The sequence below is a fragment of the Impatiens glandulifera genome, chromosome 5 (assembly GCF_907164915.1).
Source record: "Impatiens glandulifera chromosome 5, dImpGla2.1, whole genome shotgun sequence".
Lineage (NCBI taxonomy): Eukaryota > Viridiplantae > Streptophyta > Magnoliopsida > Ericales > Balsaminaceae > Impatiens > Impatiens glandulifera.
The window spans coordinates 6,746,692-6,764,382 of record NC_061866.1 but is presented as its reverse complement, the minus strand read 5'-3'; the positions used below and the strand labels follow the sequence as shown (position 1 = coordinate 6,764,382).

The following is a 17,691-nucleotide window of genomic DNA, read 5'->3' as shown; positions in this document are numbered from 1 at the left end:
CACTAAAAAGAAAAAAAAAGTTTTATCTCATCTTTGTTTACTTATTAAAGTTATATTAGTCTTAAAAAAAATTTATGATGAACTTAAGATAAAAAAGTTTATGAATAAAATCAAATGATGAATATTACTTTTTTTTTTTAATAGAAAAGTAAATAGTTAAATAAATTATAAAAAAAAAAAAAAAAATTTGCATTGACATAAGACTGACCTGAACCCTAATATACATCTCTTTCTAATAAATTTGACGAAATGACCATTTTTTTAATAGAAAAGCAAATAGTTAAATAAATTAAAAAATAATAATTTTTTTTTGCATTGACATAAGACTTACCTGAACCCTAAATACATCGTTTATGAGAAATTGGATGAAATGACCATGAAAATAACATTTATTTGAAAAATGACTCAGGTGTATTAATATTTGCAAAACTAACTTTTTCTTATTCTTTTCTATTATTCTCTCCTTCATTTTCTCCCCGCTCCATCCGACAAATTATTTTCCTGTTTACCTATCTTACATTCATTTTTTCTCAATATACTCACATCTTTATTCATTTTCCCAAAATATTCACTTCTCTCACTAAACTCATTAATTAACTCACAAATTAAATATTTTTCTCACTAAACTCATTATTTAACTCACAAATTAAATATTTTTCTCACTAAACTTAATAATTACTTAATTTTTTAAACCTAATATATATAATTAAAATTAATAATATTTTATTAAATAATTAAAATAAAATTTCAATATTATATATTAAAATAAAATACATTATATAAATATTAAAATAAAATATATTAAATAAATATTAACACATTTTATCCTTATTTTTTATAAATATAATATGTAAAATTAAAATTAAATATATTAAATTAAATAATTAAAATAAATATTATAAATTAAAATAAAATAAAACTTTATTTATCTTTAGACATCTTATTTTATCCTTACAATCTTATTTTATCTTTATACATAATATATAATATATTTATTTAAATTATTCATTATTATCTTTACTTAATTTTATAAATATATTATATTTAATTTTATTATAAGACATAAATTATTTTTAGGTAGTTAGAAAATAATTCAATTTTATTATACAATTTAATTTATCTTTGTATATTTTATTTTAATATTTATATAATTTATATTTATTTTAATTATTTATTTTTATTTAATTTTACAAATATAATATATATATAATTAAAATTAAACTATAATATACTTTAAATAAAATAATTTAAATAAATATTATAAACTAAAATAAAATACCTTAGATAAGCATTAAAATTATTTTATTTATGTAGTTTAATTTTATTTATATAACTTTATTTTAATGTAGTATATATTTATAAAATTATTTAATTTAATATGTCGAATTTTAATCATATAAATTATAATTATAAAATTAAGTAAAAATAAAATATGTGTGTAATTTTAATATTTATATTATATATTTTTTATTTTAATATATTATATTTTGATTTATTTTATTTAAATTGTTTAAGTATTATTAATTTATTTATATAGATAAAATATATTAATATTTATTTGAGAATTTTAATTATTAAAAAAATATGTAATTAATGAGTTAATTATGGGTTGTGACAGAATGTGAGTATTTTGGGGAAGTCAATAAAAATGTGGGTATATTGAGAAAAAGTGAATAGAAGGTGGACAGACAGAGAAATAGTTTCCCATCCGACTCGACTGATTTCCTGATTCCGCGATCTCCATCACCGAAATCTCTTTTTCTTTTCTCCGTCGGCTCTGTAAACTTATTTCAAACTTTGAAGAGAAGGTTAATGAAAAGCACCTCAAGACAAGACCCATCAAACTTTGCATCAAACATTTCATTTAATCTTGAAGATAACATGATTTCAGACTTTTTTTTTTTTTTCTTTTTAGAAGATAGATTAACGACAGAAGATAGATTAACGACAAAAGATACTTCTGAACCAACTTCTCTCAACTGTATATTATTCATATCTTGCAAGATCTTCTTTTGTCACGCAATCTATAGTCATATAAGTAAAAAAAAAGTTGTTTGGGATCAAACCCTATCACGTATATGACAAACAAGAATAATTATCATTATACTACAATTATTTTGCTACAAAAATAATATACATTTTATTCTTCTTTTCTTTTTCTTTGAGTTTGCGTCAACGCAAAAATAGATTGAAATCTGTATTTTATAATTCTTTGACGCAAAAATAGATTGAAAAATCTGTATTTTATAATTCTTCCAGCAGCACTGAAACTTGGTTATTTGGGTAACTCGAATCGTCTTCTCCGACTGATTTACAGGTTCTCAATCCACCATTAACACAACAAAATTGTTTTGTTCTTCAAACGGTTGGCTAAAGCAGTGCCGATCGCATTCACCCTCTCAATCAAAACGTTGCTCCGCCATCGAACCTTAAGGGATGATAGACTAAAAGAAGTATCATGTTCAGATTTTTCCATCGAAGGAGTAAGAGAGAAGAAGAAATAGAAAAAGAAGTAAATCATTTCACATACCAACAAAAAAAAAAAAAAAGTCATTTTTGGAAAAATTATTAGAGTTATGTTATTTTTAGAATTTCCCATATTTTGAAAGTTATTTCATCAAATTTCCCTGTCTATGTTCCTAATATTTTTTCCCTCTTTCCCCTTATTTTACATTTTAGCGGACTAAATTTATTAATGAATATTTCTATTATTCAAATTAAATTAATTAAAATAGATTATTTAAATCTATATTTCTATTATCCAAATTAAATTAATTAAAATAGATTATTTAAATCTCTGCAGTTTTATTGTAACTTTTACATCCCACCATAATTTTATCTTACAAAATATTTTTTTTTGTTATTTTCAAATAAAAGAGTACCATAATAATAGAAGAAGGACGTTATATATTGTTGTAATTTTTTTACATTTTAAACGATAATAACATTTTCTTTCTAATTTCTTATCAATATTTTTCGATTTCCTATTAACATTTTTCGATTTTTTTCTTGATCCGTCACTATTCTCGGTCGAAACAGGAAAAATCTGCCCTCATAAATTCGGATCGAATCGATTACGATCAGGGCGAATTTACCATCCCTAAGTTTAAGAACATAAATGTACAGTAATTAAAAGTTATTGGATGAAAATATCAATTTAAAGAAATTAATGTTCTTATTTGGGCATTAGAACAATTCTAGGGGCTTATTTAGACTTGGGTCATCATCAGGTTGTTGGACGGAAGAAGACCTGCTAATTGAGTAATTGTTTCTCCCTCGGCGTAAAAACCTAGGGTTTTGGCTCCGCCGAAGAACAAAGCTTCAATTAAGCTTCTTCTTCTTCAATTACTCCTTCCCTTACTTTCTTCGATCTTAAAGTCCTAATTTTTCTTCAATGGCTTCCAACAATACCGCCTCCGCCTTAGAGAAAGAACAGGTACTAATATCATTGTCTTTACACTGTGCCGAATGTTGTCAATGAGCTTGATTATTGCTTTTCCTTGTGCAGATCTTTGGATTGGCAGAAAAAGAGATGGAATACAGGGTTGAGTTGTTCAACAAGTGGGTTTTTTTACTACTTCTGAAATACTTTTACTTTCTACTTGTTTCTAATCTGATATATACTTGGCATCTGTTTGTAAGATTGATTTTTGATCTATATGGAATTTGTTTCTTTGCATTCATGCTATGTTTCAACAGTGCAAAACAAAATTAAGAATCTAATGTTTTTCATTTTTTTGTATCCAGGCTTACACATACATGTTTCAACAAATGTATTGAGAAAAAGTAAGACTGTTCTTCAATTATACTATGTTTGAACTTTAGTTTTTTTGTATTGTTGTTCTAGGCTGTTCTTCAATCCTAATTTAGTTCATTTTCAGGTACAAGGAGTCTGAGTTGAATATGAGTGAAAATAGTTGCATTGATCGCTGTGTTTCAAAGTATTGGCAGGTAAAATTCATATGTATTCCATGTTAGTACTGCTGAGCTACTTGATGACTGTTGTGTTTGATAACACAATTTATCACATTAAGCATAAGAAACCAGCATATGCATAGATTTTATCTTCATGAACAAATGGAAACTACTACGAACTATCAATAGACAAGAAATCTGTTATCCAAATCTCATTTTCATTGTAAAATAAGAAACTAGCATGTGCATTTGATTAAACTGAACATTAAGTGTTGAATTATTAATTCTGAATTTTAAGTGCGGAATGAGTTAACTGTTTTGAAACATGAACTTGATATTTAAGTATGTGTGAATAAAGTACTTAAAATAATATTTTACCCTTGCAATGAAGTAATTTGATACAATTTTAGGGGTTAAAGTTGTCTTTTGGATGTTCTTACTTCATACAGGGTTAAGTTATTCATAGCTTACTCAGTTAAGTTGGATTCTTAATTTCTTACCTTAATTGAGTTGAATCTATCTCAATCCAAATAGGTATTTAGTCATTTAATTTAAGTTTTAAGCAGACTTAACATTGAAAAGTTGTCTTCTTCAACCTCAAGAAGGATGTTTATGTTTGTCCTTAGACTTGTCTTTTGTCATCCATTTGGTTGGATGTTTGTATATTTGAAGTGCACCTTTATGTCCTGTTTGTGGAATGTGGGTTGCCTTCTAGATTTTTTTTTTGCCTTATTTTCAGTATTTGTTTTCAGGATGTGTTTAGGATATTTCTACTTTAAAAATAGCCATTTATTTCAACCTGTTTTGGATATTTCTACTTTAAATTTGCTATTTGTTTCAACCTGTTTTGGATATCATTTTGGCATCTTATCTGTTTGATTATTATGGATGCATCTTGATTCTGCTTGTTGTTTTTTTTATTTAAATGGAAAACGTATAGGTGACGAACCTGGTAGGACAGCTGCTCGGTACAAATCGACCCCCAGTTTGATAGGCCACAATTCAGAAGATTTACAAGACCATATTGCTCAATTTTTTGAACCTAATAAGCTGCATTTTTATTTAGAGGCTATAACAATTTCCCCCCTTTTTGAGGGTAGAAAGGATGCTAGCTGTTGATTATGTATGATTTTGAAGACATAAATGTTATCACCTTGAAGCAATTTTAACTTGAAATGATATTTCTTGCGCCATTATTTAAATTTATCTGTTTTCCTCCACTATTTAGTTGTTGATAAGTGATTCAGAGTTAGTAGTTACAGTTAACAAAGTTTCTGCCAAAGATTGATTAATTTAGTTTGTAAATGCTGTAATGTTCAAAATTTATGCTTAATTTTTTCTCTTTTTCCTCCCTTATTCATAATTTCATAAAAATTTGTAAATTAGCAATCCCAAGATGGAAACACTTAGACAAATTAATTGATATATATGTTTAATTAATTAAAATAAACAAAGATTGACAAACAATGTCCAAAAAAGTATTTAGCTATATATGATCAATAAAGTGAAGATACATTATTTTATAATCTGTTTGGATTTCTGAGGCTGTAACTCCGTTTTAAACACTACTATATCAAAATAAATAATATAACATTATCAATATATTTTTTTTAATTTTATAAAATAAAATATTATTAAATTTAATTTTTAATAATAATATAAAATTTTAAAATATTAGTATATTATATATATATTGTATAAAAAGTAATTTTATCATATAAATAAATATTTTATTTTAAAATATAATAATATTTTATTAAAAAATATTATATAAGCCCATTATCGCGAGAATTCTCTGAAATTGAACAAACAAAAATAATAGTAAAATTAAAATTTCGAAATAGATTAAATAGGGATGGTAAGTTCATCCCGCTTAATCCCTCCTTTACTGAAAATTTAATGACTTTTTATTGAAAAAAAGAAAAACAATTCCAAATTCAGTAACTTCATATTACATGTTCTTAAAATGAGAATAAACACAAACTAAGTTCTATGGTATAAATAACAAACGACCTATCATAATATCGATTGCGTCCTACTAAAACAAAACTCTATTAGGATTAAAATCACTATCTCCTTATTTGTGTCATTTTATGTATAGTAAAACAATTGCAGCTAGACTTTTTTTCAACTTCGCTTTATAGTTATATATTTTATTGAAAACTCTTATCCCAATTAGTAAAATTATTTAAATAACCTAATAGCCAGTAAACATATATATGTTATAATGTCAAGATCTTTAACACAAAAGGAATCAAACTGGGCTAAAAGCCAAAGTGTAACAAACTGGAATGAAATACATACAATAATAAAAAACATAACATCATCCGAACCTTAAAATAACATAAATCTGTACAAAATAAACTCAATTCTTATTTCTTTTAGCATCTAAGTTGGTTGCATCTTTCAGCGATTCCTGAGCATCTGTCTCCATCCCAAGGCTGAAGAGTGCTGCTGCCTGAAGATAGAACACGGTTGGCCATTCTGGAGAGATCACCTGTGCTTGCATTGCATCGCCGAGAGCTTCTTGTGCCATATCACTCATCAAGTAAGACAAACACCGCCTTGCGTAAACAGTTGGAGACACCATTGTTCCCCCATCTATGAACTGCACAAAGTTTTGCTCTTCAAAAACAATATTCCACTTGAATTTCATAACATAACTTTATAACTTAATCCTAAATGGTCTTAGATTAACTCATTATATGAACTAAGTTCATTTGAGAATATTATTGTTCTTTATAAGTGTCCAACTCATTCAGCTCTGAAAAACATTTTTATCAAACACAGCATTAGTCTTTTGACAGACAGAACAACTTACCTGGGTGTAACAATCAATAGCGGTTACAAAATCCTTGGAGCGAAAAGCAGTGTCGCCTTGTTTCTTAGAATTTAAGGTTTCCTGCATTTGATTTGTCCATAACTGGAAGGAAAGTTCATTAGCAATTCCTTGATCATCTTTGTATCCAACTTTGTCTAATATTTGATGTATGGAAGTTAGATCCTTTCTCAAGCAAGCTTCACCAAATGGCGTCAACGAAGGTTGTTCCTGATCTTGCTCCTGCTCCTGTTGCTTTGAGGATGATGTAGATCCGTTTGTTGTAATAATACCCATTAAAACATAGGATGGAATCTGAAACATACAATTTTAAATATAATTACCACATCCCATTTCTACTTGAATTCATCAATTTGTGAAAAAATAATAATAAATTGAGTGTTTTTGGTATCATGATCCGATATGTATTCGTTCGTTATGTTTTGACAAAAATCACAATGATTTAGAAAATAATCAATTTGGCTCATGATTCATAAATTAATTTTAAACTAAATGAAAAGAAATAACTTTCAATTCTAACTTGACGATTTTCCAATGCATACTACCTCGGTCTCTTTCTGGAGAGACGTAAGAGAAGTAACAAGTGACTTTGTATTAGGCCTCTCACGAGCTTCATATTGCAAACAACGTGAGGCTAACCGTACTAACTCTGTTCCTTCATCGTTTGTGAATTGACCTTCCAAACAAGAATCCATCAGCATTAGGAAATTCTTGCCCCTAATCAGGTCAAGAGCCTGCACGAAAAACACGCAAATAACCAAATTTTCATTCCAAACTTTCAACAATTCATTTATACTCAAAATGAAGAGAGACAAGACAAGTGTAACATTTTTACATACATTACTCAATAAAAGATTCATCATTTCTCAAAATAAATATTTTTTTACATACATGGCTTGGAGGAATATGTTTTCCACTCAAAAGATCTAATACAAGAGTTCCGAAGCTGTACACCACACTTTCCGCTGTCACTCTTCCTGCAAAATGAAGAAAAAAACGTCTTAATTTAGTTGTATAATCACTTAACTGTGATTAATTTTCAGGAGTTAAAAGTTATCTTTTGGATAATCTACTAAATTACAAAGTTAAGTCATTAAGTCAACAAATTTAGTGTACTTAATCCTCTAAATTAAGTGATAAATTGTGTTTATCAATCCCATTTCATATCAAACATAATAAACGGGTTGATTTTTCAATGCAGTAAAAAAGCGAACCTGTTCTCAAATACTCAGGAGGGGTGAAAGCCAAGTTTGTGCTATAACTCTTCCCATCCCTGCTATTCTTCATCAGCCCAAAGCATGAAAGCCTGGGATTTCCATCCTGTCCAAAGACGAAAACGCGAATAAACCAGTATAAGTCTCTAAATTTAACAAGTTAAAAAATCACCATTCAAATAAAATTTGCACCTGATCAAACAAAACTCTGTAAGCATTCAAATCATGATACAATGTTCTTCCTTTACTGCTGCAATATTCCAAAGCTTGTGACAGAAAGAAAGCAACCCTTAACCTCATTGCCCATTTCATTGGCTGGGATTCCCCTGATAAAATTAAAAAAAAAATTAAAATCCCCAACTGTGAGTAATAAAGACAAAAACCTAATTTTGATTTGGCTGTTGTGGGTTATTGCTACCACATGCTTGTCAGGCTAAACATTGAATGCTCTGCTATCTTTCTGTTGAATTTCTTTGCTAACAATAAATAGCATTTACATACAAACATACATATGAAATGGATAATTGTCGGGAAAAACTTAGGAGGGATTGTTCTAACTCCAGATGAGAACACATGTCTTCTATGTGGAGGGAAAACTCGACAAACTGGGCCTGATTTGACGTGGGTTATTTGAACAAAGTTAGTTGAAAATGTTGGTCATTCAAATATCATATCATTGAATGCAATGTAGCCTTATCCGATATTTTTTTTCTGTTTATGTTCTCCCTTTTAATTGAAGCATGATCATGCTTGCCAAGCATTGACCAAGCTCATTTGATTTAGGACTTTTAGATCTTTGAGTCTCATTTGTTATGTTATATGATGTTTCATTGACTAACTCATGACTTGTTTTTGTAATGGTTTGGTTTTCCCACACAGTTCATGCATAAAAACAATCTCACATTTTAAAAAAAGTCACGCCAATTGTGTTGTGGTATAGGAAATTTTTGTGTGTGTGTTTTTTAAGAAAAACAATAAATAGCATTTGCATACATACATCATGTTAATAACCCATAAACAAAGAATCCTTAATATCCTCACAATGCAGAGATCTTCATCAATAATCATGAAACAAAAGGCAAAATAATATAAGAAGAACATACAGTGAAAGAGATGTCTGGCAAGAGTTTCATTAGGCATAAACTCAGCAATGAGCAATCTCTCATCTGCTTCATAACAACAACCAATCAGATTTGCTAATCTTTCACTCCTCAGATTCCCCACAGCTTTCGATTCCTCCTGAACCATATGATACAACAACTTTGTGATTAATAAATTGAAAGTTATGATTAATTATTAACGATTAAAAAAGCTTTGACTATGAAATCTGACCATGAATTGACGAGAATCAGGCCAAGCTGACTTATGAAACCTCTTAACAGCAATCCAACGACCATTTTCAAGTTTACCCTTGTAAACAACATTGGGAGCTTTTTCTCCATGCTCAGACACAATGTTCTCCGGCGAAAACCCATTTGTAGCGAACTTGAGCTCGTCCAAGCTAAACTCACAGAAGCTTGGAAGTGAGTTCTTGTCATTCTTATCTCCATTTTCTGCATCCATTTTTCAAATTTGAAGTAAAAGAAGAAGAGTATGGATTGAAAATGAGAAACAGAGACTTACCCAGATCCGAAGATTCAAGAACAGAGGTCTTGAGATTGGATTGCCACCAGCATCCTGAAAACTTGGAGCAGCGACCACCCATTGCCGGAGAGAGAGAGAGAGAGAGAGAAGAAAAGAAGATCAGAGAAAAGGCATGGATTTGTGTAGTTTCAAGTTGAGAGGTAAAAGCAAGAAGAAGAGAATGGTGTGAAGTGAGTGTGGATCCAATGATATTTTGTAACCTCTCTCTACAAATCTATGTCCTTAAACATGAAAAAGGGTCTTGCTTTATTTTCTGACTACATGCGTGTTGTGTTGCAAAATGCCTTTTCACACTCCCTCCCCTTTCTGCTCTTTCAAAGCTTTTTTTTCTGCCTTTTTTTCCACATTTCAACATCCTCATTATTCTCTTCTTTTTCAATCCTATTCTATTTTTCATCAATTGTGAAACTAGGGAGGGACCTATTGGGTCAAAACAATTCCCTTCTCTCCAATTTCAGAAAATTCTTCATCCAAAACAGAAATAGTTTTTTTAAAAAACATATTGGTCCCCCTCGAGTCAAATGTTTCATCGAGGATATAAAAAATTATCGACTCAATCCAACCGAGCTTGCGATTTTCCTTTCAAGCTTTTAACAACCCAAACATCAGTCATTGAATATTAATAATATTTTAAAGGTAGTTCCAAATTGTAGTAATTTTTTACAATGTAAAATGTAAAAGAAAATGATCTTCACTAATCATAATACATTATTTTTTAATATATCTATGAAAAATAAAAAATAAATCTCTATTTAAAAACAATCATTTTAAACTCAGTTAATTCAAATGTAGATTGAGGTTTGGTTACAATATTTAAAATTATACCAACATGCATAATGTGTAAATATAAATATACAAAAATAAAACTCAATTTGGGTTGTCTGAAAATTAGGCTTAAGCCCTTCTTTTTATCTTATTAGGTCTTGTTTAGTAGTGGGTTATTTAAATAATATGTGAATATTTAAAAATGATGATTTACCTAGATTTTAAGAAAGTTTTTTTTTTTTTATATAAAAATACCTAAGAGGGGATGAATATATTACGATAAAAGGAAAAAATAAGAATTAAAATAAATTATATTTTAATATTTTGATTAATGAATTAAGTGATTAATAGATAAATTCAAATGATATTAGATTATATATAAATTGTTTAAATAACTAAAATCGAAGAAAGTCACAATTCATGTATTAATTCAATTTATGTGTTTATGACTTTTTTTGTTTACTTTGGGATCTCATATAAATAATTTTGTTTATGTTTTATTAGTGAAGAATTCACTCATCATACTCAACTACGATAACTCTCATTTTTTATTCTAATTCATGACCTCAATTCAATCTAGTCATTACAAGAAGAATTCATGTTTACTTTGCATAGATTAAGCATATAAGCATTAAAGTGGAAAGTTTCAAAATCCAAACATTTTTCACTCTATTCATAAATAGAAATATAAAAAAAAGGGGTTTGAAGTGATATAAAATAACCTATATTCACATTTCTAGAGCCAATCAAATTTATATTCAACCCTATAAAGAATTAAAAATTAAAATTATTTATTTGATTTTTGATTGATCAAAATACTTATTTAATTGTAAATTAAGAATATCATAACTTATAGTACCATTTAGATATTAGTCTCTTTAAATAATTTTTTTTAATCTTAACAAATTTAATCTATTCAATGGATTATGAATTACTTTATTTAATTAAATAACATCAAAATAAAAAAAAAAATACCATGTTTTTAAACTTCAAATATAATATATTGTGATAAAAGTATAATTTTTTTACTATTTAACTAATTATGATATAAATATATAAAAATACCACCAATTGAATAAAATCACGTTGGTTTTAAGAGACAATATCAACTGAATTATAACTCACTAATATAACTAAATTGACAATAATAACTTTTAAAAGTTTAAAAATTACGAAATATCACTTAGAACACCTTAATTTAAGTTAAAGTGAAGAGATTATATATATATATTTTTTAACTAAGATACTTTAAAACATATTTGTTCCATATCATGATAATTTGTTTCTTTTATAAATTGATCCTTTGCTAAAAATATAAAAATAAAATCCACCCATTGATTGCTCCCCTATAACAATCTATAGGTTCCCACATAAGAATGTACAAAAATCTTCCATTTAAGTTCTTAAATTAGTTGTCAAACCAAGTAATTATATATGTCCCAAAGAATACAAGACAACTGCAAGTGCATGTATCTAATTTTGAGGGTTTAAATCCTTTAATTTAACTTTATGCAATTGATTCCCTGATCTACTCTTATTAAGGTGATCATATCCATGTGCCATCATCATATGAATCAACATAATACACTTCACCTACAATTATACCCCCTTACAGTTTATAATAGATATTTCAATCAATACACTTTGCAAATTTTAATAATATTTACTTTTGAAAGGGTAATAGTTTATTATTTATAAGAAATTGTTTTTTTGAACACCATTTCATGCAAAATCCCAATAAAATTACATTTTTTCCCTTTAATTCCGGGATATGTCTCACTATACATTTTAATTTTGACAACAATATCATCAATACTCCACCATTTATCATCAAGTAAACATAACCAACAGATAGAAGAATACTAGATATTGATACACTTCCTTTGAGAAGACAAAAATCGAAGTCCACACACAAATCAAGACAAACAATAGACGCCCCTATAAGAGGAAAAAAAGTCTCGAAAAAGTCGGAACACTTGTAAGAATGAAAAATATTTTTTGCAAGAAATCTTTTTTCGAGTGCCCTTGTTATCTAGCTTGTTTCTTAACATATAACCACCTTGAGAACATTCCATTCATTTTGTTTTTGCACTGGTTGATGTTGTGTTAACAAAGTTATAGTAATTTGATTGATAGTTTATTTAATTTCACATAATTTGGTTAACGATTTGTATCATTTTATAAAAGTCTTATAAGGAAAAAACAGCCGAATAAGTTTTTAAGAACTATTCAATTAGGAGCGTGGTAAATAATAAAACATTTTACTTTTAGATAGTGAAATAAAAGTTATATTTGATTTAAGTATGCTAACAATTACTTACCATTTTTCAAAATAACAAAAAAAAATATAAATAATGTTTAATGGTAGATCATCGACTTCTCGTACCACAACAAAAGAAATCAAAACATAGGTATTCTATAAAAAATCAAAGAAAAAGAGTCAAGTTACTTTACAAATTTCCACAAGAGATCATGATCAAAGGAAAAGGCAAATTTTTCCACCTTCGTAAACTTCATTCATCAAAAACTCCCGTTGTTGCAAGCATCGGTCTCCGTGTAAGAGAAATTCAGCAAAGGTTTGAGACATTGGAGCATTCTCACTAAAATTTGCTTTCTAAGATTTCTGAATACATAGAGCTGGATCAGAACTGTCTCGCACAACCTATTTTATGAGAGTAAATGAGTTGAGTTGTTGAATAAGTTAATCTAGACGATTATCAAGTTTCAGGTCATATAGTTTCAGTGATTTAGTTGACATCAATATTTACATCGTTGTTTGTAGAAGATCCAAATGTGATTGATCCTCCTTCTAAATCTCATCCCACTTTTTCTGATTTTGGAATAATATCTTAAATTTATTTGTCTCTAAATTTTACAAATTATGGTAAAAAGATACAATTAAAACATTTGAGAAGAAGTTACTGTTGATAACAAGATGCCAAAATATATCTTTCTTATTATCTCAAATAGATTTTTACAACTCTTTTATAGGAAAGCATAGACTCTTCATATGCTTGACTCTTCAAATGATAAAATAAAATTATTCTTCATATTAAATAGCTCCCACCCAAATCTCTTGGTTATCCCACTCACCCCTAGTTATTACTCTAGGATTATTAAACATAAAAAACTAAATACCTTATTAATTAAAGTTTATTCAACAAATTTCCCCCTTAAACTTAAATATTTTTCCCATCTCTCATTCCAATCAGCCTTTTACAACTCTCCAGCAGTGTGGTCGGTAATGGCTTGGTGAATATGTCAGCGGCTTGAGCTCGACTTTCAACATGCTCCAACTCAACCTTTCCTTCTTTGACTTGTTCTCGAATGAAATGAAATCAGACGTCAATGTGCTTGCTCCTTCCGTGATTAACTGGATTCTTTGCCAACTCGATCGCCGACTTGTTATCAACTCGAATCACAGTCCCTTCGTCTCGGATCACTCCCAAATGCTTTAGTAAATTTGAAAGCCATACTGCATGACACACACTCCAAGAGGCCGCCACATACTCTGCCTCGCCGGTCGATAGAGTTACAATAGGCTGCTTCTTTGACAACCAAGTAAAAGCCGTATTTCCGAGTAGGAATACATAACCCGAAGTACTTTTCCGGTCATCAACATCACCACACCAATCACTATCAGAGTAACCCACTAATCGGTAGTTATCTGATTTTGAATAGAAAATACCAAGTGAAAGAGTTCCTCGAACATATCTCAGAATTCTCTTCAAGGCCTTCCAATGTGTATAGCTTGGATCCTCCATGAATCTGCTTGTTATCCCAACACTCAACATTAGGTCGGGTCTCGTGCTTGTAAGATACCTTAGACTTCCGACTAAGCTTCGATATCTCCCAGCATCAGCCCGTTCTCCTCCATCAAACTTTGAGAGTTTAGTGCCTGGTTCCATTGGAGTTGAAACTGGGTTGCAGTCCTCCATTTTAAACTTTTTTAAAATTTCAAGCGCATACCTCTCTTGGGATATAAAAATCCCTTCCTCTGACTGCTTCACTTCTAGGCCAAGAAAATATTTCATCAAACCTAAGTCTGTCATTTCGAACTCCTTCTTCATTACCTCCTTGAACTCCTCAATCAGTTTTGTGTTGCTTCCGGTGAATATGAGGTCGTCGACATAGAGAGCGACTACCATCATATCATTTTTTGATTTCTTTGTGTACAAGGCATGCTCGTACGGACATTGCTGGTACCCATTTTTCTTGAAATACTCGTCAATTCTCTCATTCCAAGCACGAGGAGCCTGCTTCAGCCCATAGAGGGCTTTTCTCAATCTCAGCACCTTCTTCTCATCACCTCTCTTCATATACCCAAGTGGTTGCTCGACGTACACTTCCTCCTTCAACACTCCATTTAGAAATGCTGATTTCACATCCATCTGTAGAATTGGCCATTGGTTTTGAGCAGCTAACGAGATCAGAAGTCGGATTGACTCCATTCTCGTGACAGGAGCAAAAACTTCATCATAATCGATTCCCTCCTTTTGTCTATAGCCCTTCACCACAAGTCGAGCCTTATAACGCTCAACCTCTCCTTCGACATTCATCTTTTTTTTGTACACCCATTTTACTCCAATGGGTCGAGTTCCTTCAGGAAGGTCGGTTAGCTTCCAGGTTTTATTGCGTTCAATTGCCCCAATTTCTTCATCCATAGCCGATCTCCATTTCTCGTCTTGTACAGCTTTCTCAAAATTCAAATCTTCTGAGTCGGCGAGAAGACATACAATGTGGACTTCATTTGTAGTGTCATATATCTCCCGTAGACTTCTCATTCTGGGCTGTAGAGGCTCAGATTCATCTTCTGAAAGCTCGGTGGTTGTTGATATCGGAGGCATAACAGCCTCTGAACTAGTTTCTTCCTCGATCGTGTTACTCCAGTTCCATGTCATTGATTCCTCCACGTGAACATCTCGACTCACCACCAATTTCTTATTAATAGGATCAAACAATTTATATGCCTTAGATTTTTCATCATACCCGATAAATATGTACTTCTTGCTTCGATCTTCTAACTTTGTCCTGTGCTGACTTGGTACTTGCCCATAGGCCACACTACCGAATACCTTGAGATGAAAGACACTCGGCTTCATACCACTCCAAATCTCTTGAGGTGTCTTCTCTCCTAGCTTGGCATGTGGACATCTATTTTGCACATAAACTGCGCACTGCACTGCCTCTGCCCAAAACTGTTTCGGCATATTCTTTCCTTTCAACATAGATCGAACCATATCGAGTACAGTTCGATTCTTTCGTTCTGCTACACCGTTTTGCTGTGGAGAGTATGGAGCAGTCAAGAAACGCTTGATTCCATGTTCTTCGCAGTATTTGTTGAACTCGTTAGAAGTGAACTCACCTCCTCTGTCAGATCGGACTGCTTTGATAACTTTGTTTGTTTCTTTCTCCACCATCACTTTAAATTTCTTGAAGTTTTCAAACACTTCTGACTTCTCCTTCAGAAAATAAACCCACGTCTTTCTCGAAAAATCATCAATTAAAGAAAGGAAGTATCTTTTACCACTAAATGATTCTGGAGTTATTGGCCCACATAAATCTGTGTGAATCAGTCCGAGTTGCTCCTTTGCTCTGTATTCAGAACTGCTTGGGAAAGAAGTCCTCGCTTGTTTCCCGATCACACATTCTTCACAGAACCTCTTTTCGAATATAATGTTAGGCAGTCCAAGCACCATCTCCTTTTTCACCAGCTCGTTCAACCCTCCGAAGTGAAGATGACCGAACCGATAATGCCACTTCATGGCCTCATCCTCTAGATCAAGTTGCATACATTTATCTTGAACTATTTTAAGCTCAAGTTTGTACATACGGTTTTTCTTCATTTCTACCTGGGCAATGAGTCTCCCAAGTTTATCCTTCAGTTGCATTTCTCGGTCCTTCATTATAGCCGAGTACCCTTTCTCCATCAACTGTCCCATGCTCAGTATGTTGCTTTTGAGATCAGGTACGTAGTAAACATCTCTGATTTCTCCGATTCCCCCATTTTTCTGCTGATACCTGATCGTTCCTCGACCTTTGACGGCTACTTTTGAAGCATCGCCAAAAGAAATGGATCCGAACTCCACCTTTGAGAGTATTTTGAATAAGCTTTCGTCGCCGCACATGTGGTTACTTGCCCCGGTATCCAAGTACCAAAATGAGTTATCAGAACAGCTTGGTTTGATCTCAGTTTCTGGAATTTTTGTCACCAGCAACAACCCTTCATCTTCTTTCTCAGCAAAAAAGTTTGTTGGTTCCTCCTTTTTCTTCTCGGATCTACAATCTTTGGAAATATGACCCAGCTTTCCGCAATTGTAACATTTTATCGAGTAACAATCCTTGGCAATATGTCCATTCTTTCCACAGTTATAACACTCAATATTATTATTTGTGTTTGTCCGGCCACCCCGAGCTTGACCTCTGCCATGCCAGTTCTGTTGGCCGACTTGCTCACTTCCTCGTCCACCTCTTCCTCTACCACCTAGGCTTCTGCCTCTTCCTCTGCCTCTGGTACTCTGAGCATAAAGCACCTTCTCCTCTTTTATTGTCGCCTTCGCCTGGAGAGCCTGTTCAAGAGACTCCCCCTTCTTGTTTTTCCTTCTCTGCTCATGCGCTTCTAAAGACCCAGCAAGCTCTTCAATGGTGAGCGTTGATAGATCCTTAGATTCCTCTATTGCGCACACAATATTTTCGAAACTATCTGTCAATGACCTCAAAATCTTTTCAACAACTCGGTTTGATGAAAGACTCTCACCATTCCGATTTAGTTTGTTCACCACGGTCTCCACTCGAGTAATGAACTCAGATACGCTTTCAGACTCTTTCATCCTCATGTTTTCCAGATCGCCCCTTAGGGTTTGAAGTCGGACTTGCTTCACCCGTTCGTCTCCTTTGTTTGCTATTTCGACTATATCCCATGCCACTTTGGAAGATTTTGCGTCAGCTATCTTCTCAAAACCAGATTCGTCGACAGATCGGTATAGTAGATATAGAGCCGCCCTATCTTTAGCTCGAACGACCTTCAACGCGTTCAACTGGGCATTTGAATACCCATCTGTGTTCTCCGGTTCCTCATACCCAGTCTCGACCACATCCCAGTTATCTTGGGAACCGAAAAGGGCCTTCATCTGCACCTTCCAGTTGTCGTAGTTGACGCCTTTTGTCAACTTGGGTAGCGGGATGCCATTGGTTAGACCTGCCATTCCTCTCAAGTATTTACACTCAACACACACACCTCACAAGACTCTCGATCGCTCTTGTTTTTCTCTCTCGGCCAGCGCACACCGCGGCGTTCTCTTTTGAGACTAACAG

At 31.5% G+C, this 17,691-nt stretch overlaps 2 protein-coding genes across 2 annotated transcripts; one reads left to right on the top strand and one right to left on the bottom strand.

Annotated features, from left to right (window-relative positions):
• The first annotated feature begins 3,241 nt into the window (after window positions 1–3,241).
• Window positions 3,242–5,117, top strand: LOC124938825 (mitochondrial import inner membrane translocase subunit TIM10-like). The gene is made up of 5 exons (XM_047479342.1): window positions 3,242–3,436; window positions 3,509–3,561; window positions 3,748–3,786; window positions 3,882–3,951; window positions 4,856–5,117. The coding sequence occupies exons 1-5, from the start codon at window positions 3,395–3,397 to the stop codon at window positions 4,904–4,906; spliced, it is 255 nt and encodes an 84-aa protein (XP_047335298.1). The 5' UTR covers window positions 3,242–3,394; the 3' UTR covers window positions 4,907–5,117.
• A 999-nt stretch (window positions 5,118–6,116) lies between these two features.
• LOC124938643 (serine/threonine-protein kinase BSK5-like) lies at window positions 6,117–9,996 on the bottom strand. The gene is made up of 9 exons (XM_047479121.1): window positions 9,592–9,996; window positions 9,301–9,521; window positions 9,072–9,207; window positions 8,161–8,294; window positions 7,969–8,074; window positions 7,646–7,731; window positions 7,300–7,488; window positions 6,737–7,048; window positions 6,117–6,523 (listed from the first exon to the last, which is right to left on the bottom strand). The coding sequence occupies exons 1-9, from the start codon at window positions 9,671–9,673 to the stop codon at window positions 6,281–6,283; spliced, it is 1,509 nt and encodes a 502-aa protein (XP_047335077.1). The 5' UTR covers window positions 9,674–9,996; the 3' UTR covers window positions 6,117–6,280.
• Between the last annotated feature and the right edge of the window lie 7,695 nt (window positions 9,997–17,691).

Coding starts and splice junctions, on each gene's coding strand:
- LOC124938825 (XM_047479342.1), top strand. CDS start 3,395: ATGGCTTCCAACAATACCGCCTCCGCCTTAGAGAAAGAACAG. Junction 3,787..3,881: donor AACAAATGTATTGAGAAAAA/GTAAGACTGTTC, acceptor GTTCATTTTCAG/GTACAAGGAGTCTGAGTTGA. Junction 3,952..4,855: donor GTGTTTCAAAGTATTGGCAG/GTAAAATTCATA, acceptor GAAAACGTATAG/GTGACGAACCTGGTAGGACA.
- LOC124938643 (XM_047479121.1), bottom strand. CDS start 9,673: ATGGGTGGTCGCTGCTCCAAGTTTTCAGGATGCTGGTGGCAATCCAAT. Junction 9,208..9,300: donor CTGATTCTCGTCAATTCATG/GTCAGATTTCAT, acceptor CATATGGTTCAG/GAGGAATCGAAAGCTGTGGG. Junction 7,049..7,299: donor CTCTCCAGAAAGAGACCGAG/GTAGTATGCATT, acceptor TGTATGTTTCAG/ATTCCATCCTATGTTTTAAT.